The sequence below is a fragment of the Amphiura filiformis genome, chromosome 7, assembly GCF_039555335.1.
Source record: "Amphiura filiformis chromosome 7, Afil_fr2py, whole genome shotgun sequence".
In the NCBI taxonomy this organism is placed as follows: domain Eukaryota; kingdom Metazoa; phylum Echinodermata; class Ophiuroidea; order Amphilepidida; family Amphiuridae; genus Amphiura; species Amphiura filiformis.
In genome coordinates this window covers 36,839,885-36,863,198 of record NC_092634.1, presented here as the reverse complement: position 1 = coordinate 36,863,198, position 23,314 = coordinate 36,839,885, and the positions used below count along the sequence as shown (strand labels likewise).

Here is a 23,314-nt window from a genome sequence, read left to right as displayed (position 1 = left end):
TGGAATCATTAGTCGAACGCATACACAATGTTCATAACACACAGTACGTACATGGCGTGCGGGACATGACAGTGATCTACACAACAAAGGATCGTACCATAAGACGACCGAAGGAGTGATACGTATTGGCGCTGGAAGTAGGCCTTAATACCAATTTTCTTTGCATTGCCTTAGTTAGGGATATATTTGACAATAAAAGCTAACATTCTATGGCAAAGAAATGCTAATCTATTTTGTATAAAAATGTTATAGTAATGGCTTTTAATAATTTGGTACCCTGACGTACGTAGAGTTAATCGCATAGAGTGTACAAAGGCGGTTTCTCGGCACGCGTGGTAATGGGAATGTTTTGCCTTTGGGCATAGGCCTTATAACGGTGCCCAAAACATCTGTGCCAAAAATCGCTGCCCCCCCCCTCCCCTTTCGACCTGCCAACAATCGCTAGTCCCCCGGGCTTCAATTCCTCCGATTTCCACTTGCCCAAAATGCTTCCTGCTTTTGGCCTGCCAAAATCTTTGCCCCCCCTACTAAAGTTTGTTCGGTAACGGTTTATCCTATAAGGTGGAAATTATTCAGCTTTTGTTACTGCGCGCGTCAATAAAGTCCCAACTCACGCTCGCGTAAATTCACATAAGCGTGCGCTAGTCACACATTACGTAACACACACATACCGGTAGCATAAGCACTGCGCCCAACAGCGTGCACGCCATTCTATATCAATACACAGTGTTATGAGTCTTATTTTCTCCGCCCTTATATAAGCCGAACAAACTTTAATTGACCACCCCGGAGGTACACATGATCACTATCCCAGTGTAATATTTTTTTCCTTTGCAGAGTGCCAGGTAATCTGAGTTAGTTTCGAATATTTTGTTGCATCATTTTTTTTGTTTTTACTCTAGGACTTTTCTTCTTCTTTTGAGGGGTACAATGGCCCGGGGACATCCGAACAGAGTGCCAAAAGGTGCCCCCCCCGGGTAAAATTGCTTGCCCCGGCCTCTTGGCCTGCCAAAAAATATTTGCTCCCCCTTTGCACATGCCAAATTTTTGGGATCTACATACATGTTGTGAGCGCAGCGAGCTAAAATTTGCATACTAGGCCTAGACCTAAAGTGTTAGGCCTATAGGTTTAGCCTTATTAAAAAGGCGCCCCATGAATTTGTGGCAAAAATCGCTTGCCCCCCCCCTCGGCTTGCCAAAATGTCTTGCCCCACCCACCCCCGTTTCGGCTCAACAATTCCCTTCCCCCAATTTTACCCCGGGATTTTACCGTCCCACCAGCACCAGGGCTCATAATTATTGCACAGCCCCTGATCACTAAAGTTTCGGCTGATGCAATTATGAGCCTTTCAAGAAGAACCCTTACTGGGGTCAATCAATTATAATTTCACTCTCATTCTAATGCACCATTCATATTTTACACGCAATTGTGTCGTTACGGTATCGATAAAGGGTGTATCGGGGACGAGAGTAATGGGTCACGTTGGCAATCTATTGATGAAAAGTCACGAGGCGTTGATGACATATATCTTATATATAAAGGCTTCTAGTATTTATATTTTAAAAATGTATCCTTATTTGATCAAAATTAGAAGCTATATATCTGTAAAAATATTTAAATTTACTGTAACTTGGCTTTTTGTTGAATAAAATTGAATATAATACTTGATCATTTAATGTTTGAAAGTGCTATATTCAAATTTACACACAACATGCGTTATAAATGGTTGCTGCAATCGAGTGTGCGTGGGGCGTGCGGATTCGCCGATAAGTACTTTTTTGCCATGAATTTATGCTGTAATTTCCAGACATTTCCTCAAAGATATGATATTTAAGCTTACGAAGAATGGCATTCTATGATGGCATTGTGTTGTGGTGTGTCCACACCATTTTAACACTAAAAACACTGCTTTTTACATGGCTTTTCCGTACGTGGAAACCAGTCGAGACTCAGTACAGAAAAGTTGCTTATTCGAGATGTTGCAACGATTCCAAATTACTTCAGAAAATTCCAATTCATTTGGGACTTGTTATTGCAGAAAATCAAATATCATATGTAGATATTGCAAATTTAGTTGTTTGGTGCATGGCTGTGGGAATATCTTATATAAGTGTGTATGATACAAGAGGTAAGCTTAACTTGAGTTGCAGTTGGGTTTATCAAATTAATTTGTATAAAATAAATCAATCATAAAATGCTAGTGCCGTACTATTACGCTGACTTTCGTATTTGGCGAGGAGGACAATTTCGACCTTGTTTGTTTACAAACAGAGAGGTAGACAAAAGGCCTGTCAAAACTGTTCTGCTTCTGTCCAAATAGTATTCAAGTATCAAAAGCATGGTCATGATGGTCCACAATTCACACGCGCACGCAACATGAATAGGGGATTAAAAAACTGTGAAGTAGGACCATGTGCTTCTTTTGTCCAATTTGCCATCAAGATTTCGAATGGAAACAGTTCAGACCCAGAACACGAGAATGTCAGAAATTAATATTTTGTTCTGGGTCTGATTATTCACTGTATTCAGACTACATAAATGAATGACATCTGCATCTGTAGGTATACTATACAACACTCCCAATGCTGGAGCCAGGCGTATAGGGTAGTGTGCGCATATGGAGTGAAATAGTTAGTCTTGGCGAAGGTGCTGAAGCACGGCTTCCTTGAAACTTGTTGGCTCAGTTATCTGTGTCATCTTGATACAAATTTAATGCAGGGACTGCCTTTTGAGGAGAGCGAGGGCAATCACTCTCGACTGCTCTCCTTAATTTTAAATCTGATATAGGAGAGTGATTTTTAGCTCTCCTTAGTTGACCATTCTCTCAAGTTATATTTTATTGTAAATACTCTAAACAGCTCTCCTTGAAGGTTCCAGAAGAGCTATTTCATGCTCTCCTGCAAATTTTAAAAGACAGACCCTGTTAATGCATGCGCTCTTTAGAACTCTAGCTTTGAATTTTACAATTTACACATGATAGTTAATGCATTCAATTTCAATGTTAGATTCCATATTTTGCTATCGTTTTTCGGTCAATCATTTTTTTCCAACAGGATGTTATTTATTGCAGTTTAAGGCTGGCGTCGGCACCGTTTTTTAATGTTGACATGTCGATATCATATACCGACGTCGACAGGCTAATGTGTCGACATAAAAAAAATTCTAAAAAAAAATTGCATGCATGTTCGATGGTATGATTTGTATCTTTTTGAGTAAAATTTGCCTATTTCGAACAGTCTACCATTTTGTTGAAGTGCAATTTTAGCAATTTTTTTGATGTGATCGCCCATCATGATCAGCTGTGACTGTGTTTACTTCTGAACTTCCTTGCTTTACAAATGTACACGGTGTCATGCTTCAGCTTGCTTGAGAAGTCTAGCCACAAATTTGCTCACCAATGAGCCAGTGGCGTAGCTGCAGGGGGAGCAATTGCCCCCCCTGGCAATGGCAATGCCCCCTCCTCCCTAGCGCGGGGAAAAATAATAAAGGAGTGAGAGAGATGGAAAAAAGGAGAAAAGAAAGAGAAAGAGAGAATCCATAGGCAAACGATATAAGGTGCGGATAGAATTTGAACAATTTTAAAATTTTGTTAAAAAATGGAACTATATTATTGTAACGGAACCCCCAGTAGGCACCTTAGTAGGCCTACTAATATTGAAAACCATCATTTAAACTTCGGCAGTGCTAATCATATTTTTATCATATTTAATAATCTTTTCATTTACATCTTTATTTCATTTGGTCAGGTATTGCGTGCTTGCTTTGCAGGCGCAGCGCGTACGCAAATTGCGCGACCAAATTGCTTGCGCGATATAGAAAAGAAATGCCGTTTGTGTATCTTGGAACGCTGAGTTGCGCCCAGGCTTTGTACCGGGTGGGCGTGTTTTTCATGTCTTGCAACTCGCACTTCGCACTCGAACATTCTGATAGATTCGCTGATCCTTTTAGGATCAGCCACGTGAGTGTTGTAATAATTCGTAATGATTCGTATTTAATATAATTTCTGACTGGAAATGTGTTGATTAATTTATGTAAGATTTAGTATACTTTTGGATCACGGAGACTCAGTAAGCGCGGATTAATTCCGAGTGAGTTCTCGCTTATGGCGTGATCAGGTTTTTTGGCTTTTCTATTTCTATTTTTAACTTCAGTCAGATAAATAAAATACGCATCATCGATAAAACATAAATCATTAATTTCTTTAGTTAATTCATCTCATTAATTGTCACGATTTTCTAATCAATACGTCGGCCTTTTAATAAATAAATAATATAATAAATGTATTTGAGAGATCGGCGATAGAGTCCGATACCGGGTACTCTAATTTTCGTCATCAATTTGAGCGTGGGAATTTACAGCGATCAGCTGTTCATTTGTAAACAAACCCACGATGATTTAAGCTTTTATGCCGATGCACTCGTGACTTTTACAGGATGAAGTGACTGGTTTTAATGATTAAATAATGTCGTTATTTTGCTGATAATTTCAGTAATGAGATTGGAATTGTAAACTTGATACGTGAATATTGAATATATTGTTGTGCATTGTGAAGCTTATAGTTTACGCTGGGAAACCAGTACAATATAATATTGATAATTTTATATGTTGTCATGAGTCACCTTTATTGATCTCATTTCTTTAATTAAGTTACTTAAATTAATTAATTCACAATCCGTGGCAAATCACAATCAATTCTACAACCATTTTCATAATTAACGACCAGGTATTTATGCTATTTATGATCCTGACATTTAGGCCTATATTTCAATCGATCCTCTGTTGGGACTATCACGCTACCATTATACATAGTCCATATTTGTATTTGTAGGCCAAGGCACATCCGTTTCATTTGGGGGCAGCGGTGGGATAGAAAGTCTTTTTATCAGATTTTCGACCCGCATAAAATTGGCTACAAATAGTGTTAGTAAAGGATCAAGTAGATTTAAGCGATGGATCAGTAACGTAAGCATAAAAACCTCATGTTAAAGAGCAATTAACCTCAACAACTTTGAAACTCGAAAATCAACTTCGAAATTCAATACGTGACTCGAAACTTGAAAATCGGAATCGAGACCACAAAGAGGAGCTCTTTGATACCAACTTGACACAAAGTTGGAATAGCGGACTACACATGATTACACATGGCAAGTGCTAGACGCTACAAAGGGTACGGTATTTGACGACAATGCTGTAATAATTTAAGCATGTCGAACCCTTCATGTAACTGAACCATGGTTAAACTGAATCCGAACAAACTAGTACCAACAATGAACTCCCGGCTTACTTAGAAGATCTTTACTTTGGGAAAAATCCAAAGAAGGTCTATCTGAGAGCCAACAGTGTCAAGCCCTAAGATTCATCATCAAAAATCAAAACAGTTTTGCTAAATCCAAAGATGATATGGGCCTGATCAACGTTGTTCAACACAAGATACATACCGGTGATGCCGCACCCGTAAAATGTAGAGCGCACTAGATTACCTATTCAATTAGTTCGAAAATTTAACTAATGCCATGACAGTTACCACTGCTGCCAACGAGTCTCCGAACTCAACAGACATGCAAGAAAAGCATGAACAATGGCACATAGCCTCTTTACACAGTAAAGTTGGTCAGATTGAAGCAGCTATAGAATGCATTGTCAAAATGTTGACTGAAGCTCGTTTCAGTGATCCAAATGTGTCGGCTTCAAAGTACCAAAATAGTAACGAGCAGGATAACATGGCATCATTCAGTGAAGCCACTGCACACTCTCAGTCTAATGACTCTGAGCATGCACCAAACAAGCCTGACATCAAACTAGATAAATATGATGGTACAACATCATGGTCCAATTACCTGCTACAATTCGAACTGATAGCAGAATACTATAATTGGAACGATTATGATAAAGCTATGCATTTAGCTGCAAATTTAAGAGGTACGGCACAGGGAGTATTAAGTGACGTGAACGTTTCAAAAAGACACAACTTCCAATCACTGGTAACTTCCTTGAACCTAAGGTTTGGTCATGAAAACCAGGAAGAATTATTTTGGATGAAATTAAATAATAGAGTCAGAAATCCTAATGAAACTTTACCTGATCTGGCTCATGATATTCGCACAATGGTTAAAATAGTCTTCCCTACAATGCCGGATTCTTCCACACAAGCATTGGCAAAGAAATACTTTGTAAATGCTATACTAGATAGCCGGGTAAGACTGAACATTTTACATGCCAAACCTGCCTCTTTTTAATGCCATGGTACAAATAGCAGTGGAAACAGAGTCTTTTACAAGGCTGAAGAACTCAGAAAATGTCATGTACATGTAGAGTCAAAAACTATCATTGACAAAACAATTATTGACTTGATAGATGACATTTCGAGCGAAATAAATCAGGTACATGTACAAACAACACCTGAGCGAGTAAAGAGAAAATCTCCTTCAGCTCAAAGGCGAGCCTGGAAAAGGCGAACTATCCGTTAACTTATAGAAACATTATGGTGGCTTCACATGTGTAACATGCGCCAGTTACACGAGTTTCATGGTTACACCTCAAACCATGTTAATAATTGTCACCACAAGAAATAATGAAAAGAGGTTTAGTGACTTCACATGTGGAAAGTAGCACGAGTTTCATGATGTATTTCATGTTAAGAATTGTCCCTATAATTAATTAATAGCAAATCAAAGGTTGAAGAGTGCACTTACCGAGGGCCCGGTAATGGCATGATTTTTCTTTTGATTTGGTATGATGCAGTTCAAAAGTATAAAATGCTTTTGAACAAACAATATTGTTCAAAAACAACAAGAACAATGTATTTTATAATTTAACCTCATCAGATTTGTACAAGATTTTCATTGTACACCAAAACTTGCAATAATTTGATTGCAACTGGTAATTTAACTTACCTGTATAATACTGCTGCTCTAAAAATGACTGAAGCTACATGGCTTCTGTGTAATTTTGTATGCATAGGCATGCCATAGCCATAGACCTGTTGTATGGACACCACAACGCATACATTGTACGATTGAGCAGACTAAACTGAAATTTGAGGTGTCCGCTGACTCATCAAGAGAGTCAAGAACTCTCTAATCTAACACTACAGCAGACATAAAACCCTCAGAAATTGTCATAGAATACAGAAAGTAACAAACCAGAATTACTTTCGACATTCATGTGGCACCTCACTGGCATCAGATGTTTACAACTACCAGGCGACAACGATGGTGTGATGTTTCCAGATGGATGTTCGACCAGTTCTACCGACTCAATCTATGAAGACGAAGTTTAAAAGCAGGCTGTTCTACGACTCATTCTCACAGACATTTTCACAGACATTTTAAAATTACTGTGGAAACCGCAAAAACTGAGAACTGTAAATAACAGCACCTACAAGTACAAGCCATGCACTACAACTACAAGCAGAAGAGGAAACTACCAAGAACAATTTATCATTTGCAGAACTCATGAACAGGTGAACTTAAATAATTTCTTCTTGTGTTGTGTGATTCCTGATAGAAGTGCATCGGAGTGGCAACGAAGACAACAACGAAGTCAAAGACATTGGCGAAGAAGATTACAACTCCAATGCAAGTGTTCCAGAATACAGTTCCTACTACCTGACATGCCTGAAGATGGAAGTTCAAGATTGGACACAGCCTGACACAGTGCATGAGTGACAGACGTCATCAACCAGGGATGATGGAAGGATGGATAAACCTTTTTATATTGTTGAATGTTGATGAAATGAATTTGTATGTTTACTTTTATAAGCTTATTTATGTGTCTGCAAAACTGTAGACAAAAATTGCATTATTTTGTCACCACTTTACCTTTCAGTCTTCAATGTTTCACCATGTTAAAAATACCATTCTGAAGTCAGTCAACTTTTATATAGACAGACATTATAATAAAAATCCACAGAGACATGGATGGGCGTCATCAAGCAGTGTTGAAAATTTCACATTTTTTTTGTTATATTCCTGGCCATGCTGGCTGGAAAACATTGCTGGAAATCTTTAAATTATTATTGGTGAACATCAACCATACAAGTGTTGATAGAAAATTTAACTGCTCACCACATTGAACAGTCGGTACATTTTCATTGTAAATATCGTACAACTGTTTTGACAGTTCATTATCGATTTTCAAATATTATTGTTTGGCGAACAGCTGATTCAATGAATGAAATGACATGTACGCATGTACGTGTCCGACGAACTCTTCACGCTGATGCACATGTGTGTACATGTTTACAACTGCACATGTTTGTTGCCTTGGTAACGTTGAGTAAAATTGAATGTTTCTGGAGATAAATTTATCTCACATGTTAAAAATGTGTTTATGTAGATGTGAAAATCAGAATTCGTACCAGAATTCATTATTTTGGCTGCTCAATTTTGCAAATTCTAAAAACGCGCCGAAAGTAGTTCCTGCTTATGGGATACGGGCTGTCAGTAGCAGCTCAAACATTTTTGCGTGCATGTAAACATTGGAAATAATTTGTGCATGAACTGTTTGTTATTGTTTCAATCATCCGTGTATCGCATAATTATGGATACAGTTCTCGTGTGCATTTAACGAAATTCAACTGAGTTGATTGTTTATCCAGGAAGTTAACGTAAGCACGAATTAACTCTCGTTCTTCATGACTTTTCATACTGTTGTTTTATTTTTTTTAGTAAGCTTAAAAATATCTGAATGCTAATGTCAATGTAATTTATGATGAACCAGGAGATGACTGTAGATTTGCTATCCAGTGACATTATAATGTTGGATGTCGAAATAGTCCTGATTCCTGAGATGAGATTGGATGATGGTGGATTCCTTTGCTCAAGAATGGCATTACTGGTAATTGTGATGTAGGACTTGGTTTTGTATAATGTGACAGTAGATCTATTGTCTGATAACTGGTGTCTAATTTTTTTATGTATAAATCTTTTTCAATATTACCTCGTATTTTGAGGACAAAATGTTTTCTTAGAAGGGGTAATGTAACGGAACCCCAGTAGGCACCTTAGTAGGCCTACTAATATTGAAAACCATCATTTAAACTTCGCAGTGCTAATCATATTTTTATCATATTTAATAATCTTTTCATTTACATCTTTATTTCATTTGGTCAGGTATTATGCGTGCTTGCTTTGCAGGCGCCAAATGCCACGTACATAATTGCGCGACCAAATTGCTTGCGCGATATAGAAAAGAAATGCCGTTTGTGTATCTTGGAACGGCTGAGTTGCGGCCCAGGCTTTGTACCGGGTGGACGTGTTTTTCATGTCTTGCAACTCGCACTTCGGCACTCGAACATTCTGATAGATTCGCTGATCCTTTTAGGATCAGCCACGTGAGTGTTGTAATAATTCGTAATGATTCGTATTTAATATAATTTCTGACTGGAAATGTGTTGATTAATTTATGTAAGATTTAGTATACTTTTGGATCACGGAGACTCAGTAAGCGCGGATTAATTCCGAGTGAGTTCTCGCTTATGGCGTGATCAGGTTTTTGGCTTTTCTATTTCTATTTTTAACTTCAGTCAGATAAATAAAATACGCATCATCGATAAAACATAAATCATTAATTTCTTTAGTTAATTCATCTCATTAATTGTCACGATTTTCTAATCAATACGTCGGCCTTTTAATAAATAAATAATATAATAAATGTATTTGAGAGATCGGCGATAGAGTCCGATACCGGGTACTCTAATTTTCGTCATCAATTTGAGCGTGGGAATTTACAGCGATCAGCTGTTCATTTGTAAACGGGCTATTTCATTATAAATGACACGTTCACAAAAATGGCTTTTATCATATCTGGTTGATATAATTAGGGTGATAATGCAGTGTTATTAACTTAATTCTAAGTATGCCACAAACTACAAGCTACATGAGCATTTTTACAGAATTCTGTCTATTTTTTGTATAAAAAAATTGCCAAAAGGTACATTTTTAAACCAATTTTGGAGTCCCATTTCATTTTGCCCATGTATTCTGAATTAATTCTTTGAAAAATTAGGTACATTCTATGGCAATGTGCTTGTTGCAATGAAAATATGATATGTGTGGAACATCATGCAAGTTGAATGGTGAAAATTGGTGCAAAAATGTTAAAATTCAGTAGATTCTTGCAAAATTGGCATTTTATGTTAAATAAAAAATGAGTGTCCTCTCCAATTCATGCCTCCATTTTTGTTAACATTAAAGAGGAAATATAAACCCTTACCCTACCTGTATAATCTGTGTTATATTACCAATTGATGGGACAGGGCACTGATTGAGGAATTCATTTATTTTACATACAGTAGACCACTTGTTCTTGATACCACAGTTCCGCGTTAAAAATTTGTCCTCTCCAGAACTGAAGTTAATTACTAATTGTTGAAATAAGAAGGATTATATCATAGAATGTGAAATTTGTAGAGGAAGAGTGGTCTTCCTTCTACCAAGGTGGCACATGATTTGGTATTTGTTGCATTTTGCAAGCCTGTATCCACGATTCTGTTTGCAATTTAACAAATGTCCTCTCCAGCACAATTATGTCATTTCCATGAATTGGTAAACAAACTAAAAATAAAAATTTCAAAGAGCCAAACCCACAAGAAATTTTTGCATTTTATTGCAAATTATGCTTACAAACCACTTTAGTGTTCAAATTATTGTCCAGTTGTTGAGAACACATATGATATTATTCTGCATTGAACTTCGGTTAGCTAAAAATTGCAATATTCCTAATTTAACCAGAATATTAACCCTGTTTGTAGTGGATTTTAAATGCTGGGGATCTTTTATGCAATAATATTGATGCAATAATATTGATGCAGCTATTTCTAAAGTTAAAGTATATGCTTTATTATGTGTTAAAAAATGTGTCCTATCCAGAACAAATGACACAGGAGGGGTCTTTTATTTTAGGTTTTCCATGACTAGTACAACAGATTGACGAGAATACTCACTTATGCATCAGTGTAGCTATTGGGCAGGACAAAATGACTATTTCATGAATTTTTCATGTGAAGATAAAGTTTATCCTTAAAATATGTAGTAATTTTGCACCATTTATCTGGATTAGTATCAATTTACTAATTGTTTTATATTGAAACTGGCATATTTAAGACACTGAAGTGTAAAGGAACATACAACAATTATTACAGACTAAATATGAATAAGTATGAACCCAATGTTGGTTACATATACTCTTTCAAAGTTGTGTATTAAATTGTTTAAAAAAATGTCCCCTCCAGACGGCAGCTATGTTTTACACAGCAAAAATTCAATTTAATTTTTTTAATGGTTTCTGAGGGTTTGACGCTCTAATATTTTGAGAATTATTGACACACCATCTGAACTTTGAAATGATAATGAATTTGCATGAAATAAATGAGTTTGAATTTTGACCCCTTTTGGGACTCAATGTTGTCATTTATAATGAAATAGCCTACAAACCCACGATGATTTAAGCTTTTATGCCGATGCACTCGTGACTTTTACAGGATGAAGTGACTGGTTTTAATGATTAAATAATGTCGTTATTTTGCTGATAATTTCAGTAATGAGATTGGAATTGTAAACTTGATACGTGAATATTGAATATATTGTTGTGCATTGTGAAGCTTATAGTTTACGCTGGGAAACCAGTACAATATAATATTGATAATTTTATATGTTGTCATGAGTCACCTTTATTGATCTCATTTCTTTAATTAAGTTACTTAAATTAATTAATTCACAATCCGTGGCAAATCACAATCAATTCTACAACCATTTTCATAATTAACGACCAGGTATTTATGCTATTTATGATCCTGACATTTAGGCCTATATTTCAATCGATCCTCTGTTGGGACTATCACGCTACCATTATACATAGTCCATATTTGTATTTGTAGGCCAAGGCACATCCGTTTCATTATATCAAAATGAAGTCGCTATCCCTTGTATTCCTTTTTTCTTTTCTTTTTTTCCTTTCACTTTTCCAAACCACCGAAAAAAAAATTGGGTCAACCTTTTCGAGGAAGGGGCGGCAAAAAATTTTTGGTTGGTGGATTTGGGCCCCCGCCCCATACAGGCTTTCCCCCCCTGGAAAAAATCCCAGCTACGCCACTGCAATGAGCTTCACATTCAAGGCTAGATACCGTTCCATTCGAAATCTAGTCGGATTCGCTGAAGCATGACACCGTTACACCGTAAAGCAATGGAGGTTCAAAAGTAAATACAGCTGATCACGATGTTGCTAAAATTGCACTTCAACAAAATTTTGGACTGTTCTTTACTCAAAAGATACAGTTGACTCATCAAAGTAACTTTCCAAATTTCATTTTCAACACACAGAATAAATTACCTCCGGTGCGCGACCGGTGCAAAAAATTCCAACGCTGACTGACCAAAAAACGATAGCGGCGTACAGAGCAAACAACTTCTTTCTTTCTTTTCTCTCTTTAGTCCTTCCTTCTTTCCCTTCCTGTTGCCAAAAAGCCCCTGGGGTGACCATAGGTCATTGATCAAAACTCACTTATTTCTTTAATTTTTGCTGCCATATTGCTTTCTGTATTTTTGATTTTTTTTTGGGTTTTCTTTTCTCTTGCGCCTAAAAGCACCTTGAATCCCTAGGCAAAGGCGCATGCAAATAATTGTTGTTATGTTATGTTAATTGACATTGTTATGTAATAAAATTACCCAAAATATTTTTTCTGTTCACTGTTGCAGGTATTTTGAAGAAAAGTCATTCCTCGTTGAGTAGTGAAATAGAAAAGAAACGTGATGATGTTTTGGGACATGAGAAGGAAAAATTCACCTATCAACTTCACCATTCTTTAACAACATCAAAAACAGATCAAAGTGAGTATACAGCAATTTTGCACTAGGGGCATTGATGAAGCAAAATTGATAGGCCTACCTGTACTCTAAAGATATTTAAGAGGTTTAAGAGGTAGAGAAAGAGGGAGAGAGCGTGCTTGTGTGTACAATATTTGTTTTTCCATCCCATGGGGATATCAGGCCCGTAACCAGGATATTTTTTTGAGGGGGGCCTGATTTTGAAAAATTGGATATATTTGTCAAAATTTGGACCTTTTTGGATGGGGAGGCAGATTTTGAAAAAGTCCATTTTTTTTATTTGTTCAAAATTTGAACCTTTTTTGACCAAAAATGCATAAAAACCCCTATTTTTTCCAAATGGCCCTTTCGGGTCAAAAAAGGTCCAAATTGTGAACAAAACAATTTACTTTTTGCGCCTTTGGCGATGGGGGTGGGCGTCTTCCCTCAGCCTGGGGGATATTGTGTGTTTTTCACACCAAATAAGAACTTCAGGACAGCTGGGGTGAGGTTATCAGCAGTGTAACCTCCTTCCGTTATATCTAAATAATTTCAAAAATTGTCTTTTTACAACCAGGGACCTCCCCAGGTGGATACTTGGGGAAAAAATTGAACTGGGGAAAAAATTAGCAATTTTAGTCCCTGGTTAAACAGTAAAAACATGGAACTTGGGCCAGTAATTAATTTGTGGTTAACACACACACAGTGCTTACAGGGATGGGGGTCTCTGTGTGTGTGTTGTATTCATATTTTTGGATAAATTTATGTTAGGCATGAGAACTTTTTCAAATTAGCGCACATCTGGGATTCTCCATTTATTTCATTTTCTTTAGTCGAAAAGATTAAACTTTCTTTTTCAGACCTGCTTGTTGAAAATATTTTTATCCTACGTGCAGTACCAGGGTAGGCCTACTATTACCACATGCTTGTCAAAGTGTCAAGTTTTATCTTTTGCCATAATACAAACAATATGAGGTTAAAGATCATCAGATCATTGTTTCTGTTATTCACTAAATCAGTAAACAGGACATCACACTTTGTGTGCGGGGATTGGCTCTGTGGGCTAACTTTGGCTAAGTTGCGTAATTAGTATGATGTCATTGACCTTGGAAATGAAGCTAACATACTGACAGTATTCAATTTGCATACAAAGGGCAATACATTATCATTGTTTTTAGTTACGGTACCATACTTCCACTTACACAGCTCACAAGTTGTGATGAAATGTGATGTGATCAAGCTAAATTTATTTTTTTAAATATTAATTTCAGATATAGCCCATAAAAGTCCTCAATTCCTTGTATCTAATTGTTCTGACTTCTGAGCAACACTAAAATTACTGTATCCCTGGAACCATAAATCCATTTGTGATTTGGGAGAATGGTCTTATCAACAGTAGAGCCTGATTCCCACATTTTCTCTAAATTGAGATTTTGTTATCAGTGGAAAGTTCTTTTTTTTTCTCGTTAACCCTGAATTAGGGCTGAATTATGTTTTCTATGGATTTTGTTGGATTTTGTAAGCCAAAAAGTTCCTTTAAGTGGGTTAACCCATTTATCATCACAAAGTATTCAATCAGGCCTTATGCTGGTTTCATGCTTTGCTGCTCTGAAGATGATTTTGCTTCACTGCGCCGTCGCACTAGAAGCACTAGCTGTGACCAGCGGCAAGCCGATATATTGATCACTCCAGCGCTTTGCCACGGTGGCAGCACCACTGGGAGCTGAATTCAAGTCAACTCGGAGCGGTGCCGCTCTGGCGTATGAGAACAAAAAACTATTTTGGAGCAATGCTTAGCGGCAACAGTGGCTTTCAGAGTCATGCCGCTGTCGCTCAGCGGTGTGCCGCTCCGCTTGCACTTGTCTGCATGATGAAGCATCACGCCACGTGCAGAAAGTATGAAACAAGCATTAAAATGCACAATTGTGGCTCTCATGGATTGATGCAACTTCATCGGTGAAGAGTATGGGTCAGTCAACCAAAGGGTGTCCAGTATAATAGCCTCCTTTTAAAAACAAAGCTTTTGTAACAAAAAACTTATGTTAATATTCTGATGTTTGTTTGTTTTTTCAATTCTTTCCCCATTTAGTTACAGAAAGCAAAAAGAAGTCACACATATTACTTTTATCTGCCCAAGATGGTAGACCAGACATAGTACAGGCTGCTAAGGGGTACTGTCAGCAAGTATATGAGCAACTCACTAAAAGTAACGCCGTAGATGTTGGACTTATAGATTCACTTTTACAAGGTAAACATTAAACTTTAAAAAGTCATCCTCAGATGAATAGAACAGAAGTGTGTGTGGGTGGAGGTATAGGGATGAGTATGATTCTGGGTTTAAAGTTTTGTACCAAACAAAGTCCTTGGATGTGTAGTACCGATACATATGATACACCCATTGGCATAACATAATATTCATACCTTGTCAAGGAGGTGCACAGTCGTCCTCCCGCCCAATCGAAGTGATCATTTTGAAATATTCCATTGAAAATTGCCGAAAAACAACCGGTGCCGCTCAATCAAACTTGTTGCAATCCTCCCCCCCCCCCCACATTGAATGATAATTTTGATACCAGTCAAACTTTGTCTTTATTCCACAGCAACCAGTGGTTTTCCAGACCCAGACTTACTGATTAGATTTGGTACTACCAGTAGCCTGCTGGGATACTTGCCATGGCAAATCAGACTTACAGAAATATTGTAAGTGAAATTATGGTTGACTTTCATCCCTGGGTACTACTCTCTTCAAAGTTGAACAATAAGGAGTCGTAAATCATGTAGCACAAATTTAAGTCACTAACGAATTTCAGATCCCACTTTCCTTTCCTACATTTTAAACATCATTTGATTCTATTTGTTTAAAAACAAAATCCAAAAAAATCCTTGCAAATGAGATTTTGAAAAGAAAAACAACCCTATGAAATCTACAGCAATAGCAAAATTACGATTTACCAACTGATGAGTCGAAGTAGTCTCTCCGCAGCCAGTTTGGTTCCACTCCCTCCACATTAACATGCAGATGGAGCGGAACCAAACTGGCTGCGGTGAAGAACTTTGCTGCCTTGTTAGATATCATTACGGCTAGTGCTCAAAGCAGCTGCTCGTTTCATTGAATTTTTCATTGAAAGTTATCTAAATTTGGACAACTGAAGCAGTATGCAACTTTTAAAAGTTATTAGATATGTGTATAATACTCATGTATGTGATACGATCTGGTCCATGGGGGCCAGAGGCATTTTTGAAAATGGAGTTACTGTAATTATTATATTATAGTTTTACAATAAGCTATCATTTACTGAAAACACCAAAGGTCTAGCATATACTTGGTTCTAAAGTTTTTTGATGTCTATTTTCTAATGTATTTTATTGTTTTTTACTCCATATTTTTACCTTTATCTCAGTTTCAAATTTGCCGTCCTTGGCCCCCATGGACCAGATCGTGTCACATATTATGACATGTTGTATTGAATCCGTTGATATATTCAACTCACGATTTCCTTTCGGGGTGTCCATTGATTTGTGTGTGCCAGCACTCGCTAATTGGGAAATGTGCATGATTATTCCCCATCTAGCATGATAGACACCCATATGGGAAAGGATGCGACGGTAGGGTGTTCCTCACTACTTCCATGCCACATTGTTATATGTGTGTCTCATATTTTCTTTTTCTTTTCTTTGCGTACTGCAGGTCTATACCCACCCATTGGAACATTGATTACAAGAGTTTTATGAATGTCTTACACAACTATGCTGGTACACAACAGAGATTTGGAAAATAAAAACACCTGATGGTACTAGCCAATTCAACTTTGAATGTGTGCAAAATAATGTGTATAAGTATAACTAAAAAATAATTGATATTTTTTAAAAATTGATGAGGTGGTTGAAGGTCTTTCATATTGAAGGGAAATACAGCGTGTCCCAAAAGTAACTTAACATTGTGAATTGGCCATATCTCAAATGTTTCCTACTTCATACCAAAATGGAGAACATATTCATATAGATTGATCTTTTAGAATTATTCTGATACCAAAAACAGCATTATTTATGACCCTTTGACCTTACTGTGTGACTGTACATATGTGTGTATCAAACCCACAAAAGCAAGCTCGTGTGTTCTTTGTTCAAGAACATGAATGATATGCTTTCCTGAACAATAGAGTTGGTTCACTCCCTCGCGCACACTACATTTAGGTATGAACATTCTTGGATTACATGGCTTAGCGTAAGCGTGACTGCTGTTAAACTTTACTTTAAAACAGTTGAAGTGAAGATGAATTTCCTATAGATCAACGGATTCAGGTCGTATGGTTCTTTGCTGAGACAAAGTCTGACAAACTCACTGAAGCAATGTTTATGGAACAGTTTAATGTAAATTATGCACTACCCAGCCGAAATACAATCCAGCAACTAGTGCTGAAATTCCTATCAACTGGATCTGTTCATGATCTAAATCGGGCAGGACGTGGAAGAACAGGAAGATCGGCTACAACCTACAAACATTGATGTCATACGAAGAGCGGTGGCGAAAAGCCCAAGGCGATCAGTACGTCGACTTTCAATGGAGAACAGCGTATCAGCGTACAACTGTTCATCAAATCCTCAGAAAATATCTTAAGTAGTTTCCATATAAAACCCAGATAAAACAGAAAATGAAGATTACGCATTGAAAACAAACAAACAAACAAACAAACAATCAAACAAACACAGCCAAATTAAACAAAACAGATTTTAAAATGATAACACGTTATATCGTGTTCACGTCTCAAATGACGAGACTTATTTTGCGTTTATAAAAGTTGGTTTTACGGTGCGGTAGATATCCATTAATTTCATGCCAAAGGGTCATGACCACATAGACATGTTTGGTATCATAACATTTCTAAAAGAATTATCTACATACTGTGCAATTTTTGTAACAACACTATTAACCCAACGCAAGTTATGGCAAATTCACAATGTTAAGGGACTTTTGGGACACCCGGTACCTTTGGACTGATGATGGAAAAGAGGTTGATGTTTGGTATAATAATGTCAGGTATTGGGACATGACTGCCATGCAGTTTCTATGATAGAAATTGGTCCTACAGCCAGTGTCCGAAATAAGGAAAAATATGGAGGTTGTCCCGAGGACAACTAAAGCATAAATTCTGCTTGTCCTTAAAACATTTTGGTTGTCCCCAAAATGTGTGATATTTTTGAGTGCAAAAAATCAAATTTGTTTCATGTCTTTTGCTCTGGAAAATAAATACTTAGCCACAAATTGGTAAACCTGTGCAAGCTTCAAAATTTGTCATTCTGATCATGCGGATGTCAAGCACTGGCACCATTGGGTAACTCAGTGAAATGGTTACAGTTATTAAAAATATGCGGAACTGGACATGCTGAATAAGTGGACATCACAGCATATTGTAATACTATGTGCTAGCAGTGGTCCATAGTCATGTCAAAACTCAATGTCAAGTTTTATAATTTTGGAGGTAAAATAGTGGTTATCCAGGGGATAAGTACATAGCTCAATATGGTTGTCCCCAGTGATTTTTGGACAAGAGGATAAGTGCTTATTTCGAACACTGCATACAGCCAGGGCATCCAAGAGAAGTCTGGTAATCCATTATGATGCTTGGTGGTCACTGGTTAATGTGGTTATACAGAACCAGGTATTACCAAGTTCATATAAGCATACTCGTAGTTAGCCTATTATCAAGACAGGGATTATACAGCTTATGAAATAAAGTTGTCTAATCCCTTGATGAAAGTCTTGACAATAGACTAACTTTATGTAGGCTTGCGTGATGGATAGACTGACAACAAGCTCCGAGTGATTGAAGGAGGACAGTATGCCTGAAAGTTGTCAGATGTGTGGGTGCTAGGCATTTTTGAAAGAGAAAATGATATGGTAATCTCGAAGAAAGATGAATAGCAATATAACCCCCACATTGTAAGTTGGATCCAAACTAGTATCATGTACAGAAGCAATTTGGTGAACTGTCAAAAAAATCCTGAAATGGCTGAAAATATCCTGCTAAATATGTGTCTTTGGCTATAGTTTAGTACAGAGTCATCTGAGCAGAGGTTTCTGAAATCAAGAACTTTTACTCTAGACTGGCATCTCTGATTACAAATTTGGGTAAATTCTGGAATGCAAATAGCACTGCCACACCTCAATTTAAGGTCTGAGGTGTTTGAGTTTCATGAAGGTGCTGAAAAAAGCAGACATTTAATGCAGACTGATGAAATGTGCGAGTTATTTGTGAATTATTCAAACCTGTGTTGATCAAATGTGTTGATCTGTGCCAAAGTGTAGGGTATCTACCATATCAACCCTCTTCAAATGCAGATGATAAGTCTCAAATTTCCTTTAAAAATTCAAATATTTCAGAATTGTACATTGTTATGACCATATTTGGAATGAATATGCAACGAAAAATGCATTTAAATGAGTACAAACAAGCCCAATGTGGGTTCAGGGGTTCTTGAAAGAACTCTTTGATATTTTGAGAAAATAATCCCAACCCTTTGACTTTATGTTGCAGCATATTGCCAGCTTGCAAATCATTAATCAGTATTGCTTTTCTTACATCTGTGACAAACTTCTGCATTAAATTTGGAGACAAAAATGTGTTTTATTATTTAGTAGCTGTTCATTTCATGATTAATAAGGTAGTGGTCAAGATCCAATGCTCAGATCTCCCAAAATAATGTAGAGCCTATTTCCTCATAAAGTGCATTACATTCCCAATATTCTTAAAATTATGTTGTTTTTGCTCCTCTTTTTACCTTTATCAGTTTCACAATTGCCTGCTTTGATCTGGTTGAGAATGACATACTCACCCTGATCGAACATTGTGATTATGCTGTGTATTGAGTGGATACATGCATATCACAGGAAACCATACATACAACATCTAAATGGGGTTACATCATTCTACCCCTAATTAAATCATTTTATTACGGGCACAACAAATTAAAAATGTATCCATGGAGATTAGTTGGCAGGTTATATATTTTCCATAAAGGGAGGGAGTTGCTTTAATATTGGTGTACTTAAAGTACACTGTACTCAACCAATTAAAGGATCAGAATCGGACAATCTTGACTTTTATTTTTACTTTTCCTGTGTTCTCATAGCAGGGGTTTCACCTTGCAAGAATCCACTTGCATTCTGCCAACAGCATATTGTGACAATCTTTAGATTCTCCCCTATTTCCTTCGGTGTGTAGGTTCAAAAAGTATACATGTGAGAATCTCTTCAGATTCATGCAAACCAATTTAGGAGAATCTATGCGAGAATGGATTCTCGCCAAATTTCTGAAGCCTGCATGGTGCTGACAAAAATAAAGTATCATGGGAATTCAGTACATTGTAGTATAAGTTTTCTGTTGCCTGAACATTATGACACTCATTTGATGTACAATGATAATTCTGTTTTTGAACAATCGTAGTGATAAATATGATCCTACAATTGGTTGAGTAGTGAATTCACACGCCAAACAGCTTTACAGTATTAATTACATATCAAAATTCATCTGAAGATTTGTTGTGCTTGAGTGGTAAAAGTGATGGATAGAGATTTCCAGGCCTGTAGCCAGGATTTGGGAGGTGCTGATTTTGAAAAAGTGGACCTTTTTTCATAATTTGGACCTTTTTGGACTGGTGGGGCGGATTTGGACATTTTTAGACCAAAAAGCCATAAAAAACCTTTATTTTTTTGCTCGCTATGCTTTCAAATGGTACTTTTTTTTTTTTTTTTTGGGCCTTTTTGGGGGGGGGGGTGCATCGCACCCTTGCACACCCCCCTGGCTACGTACGGGCCTGGAGATTTCTATCAGCCCCATCATCCTTTCATTTCACTGCGGAGGTGACTGCAAAGTTTCTACAGGAACCATAATTCCTAGTAAGTGAGGCAATATAGCATCTGGATTAGCCACCCTCACCATTTTGGCAATCAATGTAATTGTGCAATGTACATGTAACACTTCAACAAATCTGATCAGGACCATAGTCAAAATTGAGCTTTTTGATGTCAGCAACTTGCTACATATATAAGGCCAACAAATTTGTTTGCTTGCCATCCACCGACCGACCCGAAATTGGCCAAAATCAGGGTCGACCCTTTAAAAAAAAATTTGTTTGTTTGTTTTTAGTTGATAATTTTAATGTTTTTTTTATTACTTTTCTGCCTAAATTTCATTTCAAAGCTAAATTTGGCCAATATCGTTTTTTCTTAAAGGGCATTTCGTGATCCACAGCCTCATCCCCCACTTTTCCCAAAAAAAAGTTGAGATTTTTACACCACTGGATACCTCTGGCTACATAATGTTTATGTACCAAATATTTCTTGCAGATTAATTCGTTTAGCAAAAATATCGCTAAAATTTGAATTTCGCTCTGATGCACCAGAACGAAATTACAACACATTGTCTATGGAGCAGTGTATTCACATAATCATGCATAACTCGCAAACGCAAAATCGGAATCAACTGAAATTTTGGAAATAAGCTTTTTTCGTGGATATCTACTGAAAAATGTCATAAAAAAAGAATGCTAGGATCACGAAATCCTCCTTTAAGAAGAAAATCATTACTGTAAGACCAAGTAAAAAAAAATCATGTTTACCGTCCCTCACCGATAAACAATGCTCTTTGTTTCTGATCCAGTAATTGCACTTCAGTTATTGTATGGTTCAGCTATCACTGTTGCCTTTACCAACACTTGATGAGAATTGGAGTGACTGCTACTGGCAACCAACGTGAGAGGGATTTCCAGCACTGATCTTAGAGTTGCCAGTTGGTTTTTCTTCTCCAGATTTTCTTAATCCATGTTGCAGAAACTCCCCAGGAGAAAAAACAACTGACAACCCTTAAGATCAGTGCTGGAAATTCCTCTAGTTGCCAGTAGTACAAGTAGTCACTTCAAGTTCAGCTCTCATCAAGTGTTGGTAAAGGCAGCAGTGGTTGCTGAAACATACACAGGTATGTGTAATTACTGGATCAGAAACAAAGAACCTTGTTTATAATTGTTTATTCTATGTACTTGTTTGGCTGGGTAATTTTGATAAAGATTAGAGTACTTTCATGTAGTTTGATTATTGAGTAGAGGCTTTGACATGCACAATGGTATCGAATATTAACTGTTTGTGAGTATGATGATCGAAAAATAATCACAAATCAAGTGGAATAAAATAATACATCTTTTTTCAAGTGATTATATTTTGATAATTACACATACAGTTTATATTTATTATATCACATACACATAAAATCAATAATATTTCATATTTGACAACACAATACCCAAGTTATACTGTGGCTTAAAAGGGCATTTCGTGATCCACAGCATCATCCCCCCCACTTTTCTCCAAAAAAGTTGAGATTTTTATATCACTGGAAACCTCTGGGTACATAATGTTTATGTACAAAAAGTTTCTTGCAGATTAATTCATTTGGCAAAGATATCGTGAAATTTGAATTTTGTTCTGGTATACCAGAACGAAATTACAATGCATTGTCTATGGAGCAGTGTAATACACATAATCATGCATAACTCGCAAACGCAAAATCGGAATCAACTGAAATCCTGGGAATAAGCTTTTTTGGTGGATATCTACTGATAAATGTCATAAAAAGAGGATGCTAGGATCACAAAATACTCCTTTAATTCATTGCAATTTTGCATCCAAATTTACCTGCAACTTAATAGGCGAGTCCATGAGATAACACAAAGGCAGACTGCCATGGACAAAAGAGATAAGACAAACTCCAAACAGTCCAAGCTTCAGCATCACCCGATAATGGGGCAATTGTTCACTCAAATGATTGTTCCTCATGAATATGCGAAAATTCACAGCATACAAAACACAGGGATTTTTATTGGTTGGGAATGGTCTGTAATATTCTGTGATCATATCATTGGGATAGTAAACACTATCAAACAGCAGTGGTTGGTGGTAAAAATATCAAATGTTAATGACCAATGAGCTGTCTAGATTTTGTATAAATAATAATTTATAACAAACAATAAGGTTTCAACAGGTGAAGTTGTCAAGCTTAAATAAGATCTCACACATATTCAATGTAGTCGATGTTTTCCAATGTTTTCAGTGCCAATGGTCAATGTTTTTTAACATCGTAACAGCTTAGTGATAGCTTATACTTCATTATTGCATAAGCTGTACAATCCCAGTCTGAGTGATACTAGGTTATTTCTTAGTATGGTTACAATACTGATCCGAGTCTGATGAAAGCTTGACAACTGATTTCCAATTAGCCTGCTGAAACCGTATTGCTTGCTTGATTGTGACAAGTAGCAACATGAAGAACAGTAAATTAGATGTAGGGTTAAGGGTCAGGCAGATAAGATTTGTACCAAATGTCAAACTTCAAGGAAATGTGAATCAGAAATGATAATAAAATGAAACTTTTATAGAAATATTTTTAGTTATTTGTCAATTTATTCTGCTTGTCAATGTTCTTTAAGAACAATGTTTGGTTTTGGAGGAAATTTGTAC

The 23,314-nt window shown here is 36.8% G+C and overlaps 1 protein-coding gene across 1 annotated transcript; it reads left to right on the top strand.

Annotated features, from left to right (window-relative positions):
* Positions 1-1,781: 1,781 nt before the first annotated feature.
* LOC140157096 (dehydrodolichyl diphosphate synthase complex subunit Nus1-like) lies at positions 1,782-16,711 on the top strand. The gene is made up of 5 exons (XM_072180168.1): positions 1,782-2,129; positions 12,697-12,828; positions 14,894-15,052; positions 15,405-15,504; positions 16,493-16,711. The coding sequence occupies exons 1-5, from the start codon at positions 1,847-1,849 to the stop codon at positions 16,581-16,583; spliced, it is 765 nt and encodes a 254-aa protein (XP_072036269.1). The 5' UTR covers positions 1,782-1,846; the 3' UTR covers positions 16,584-16,711.
* Positions 16,712-23,314: the final 6,603 nt, after the last annotated feature.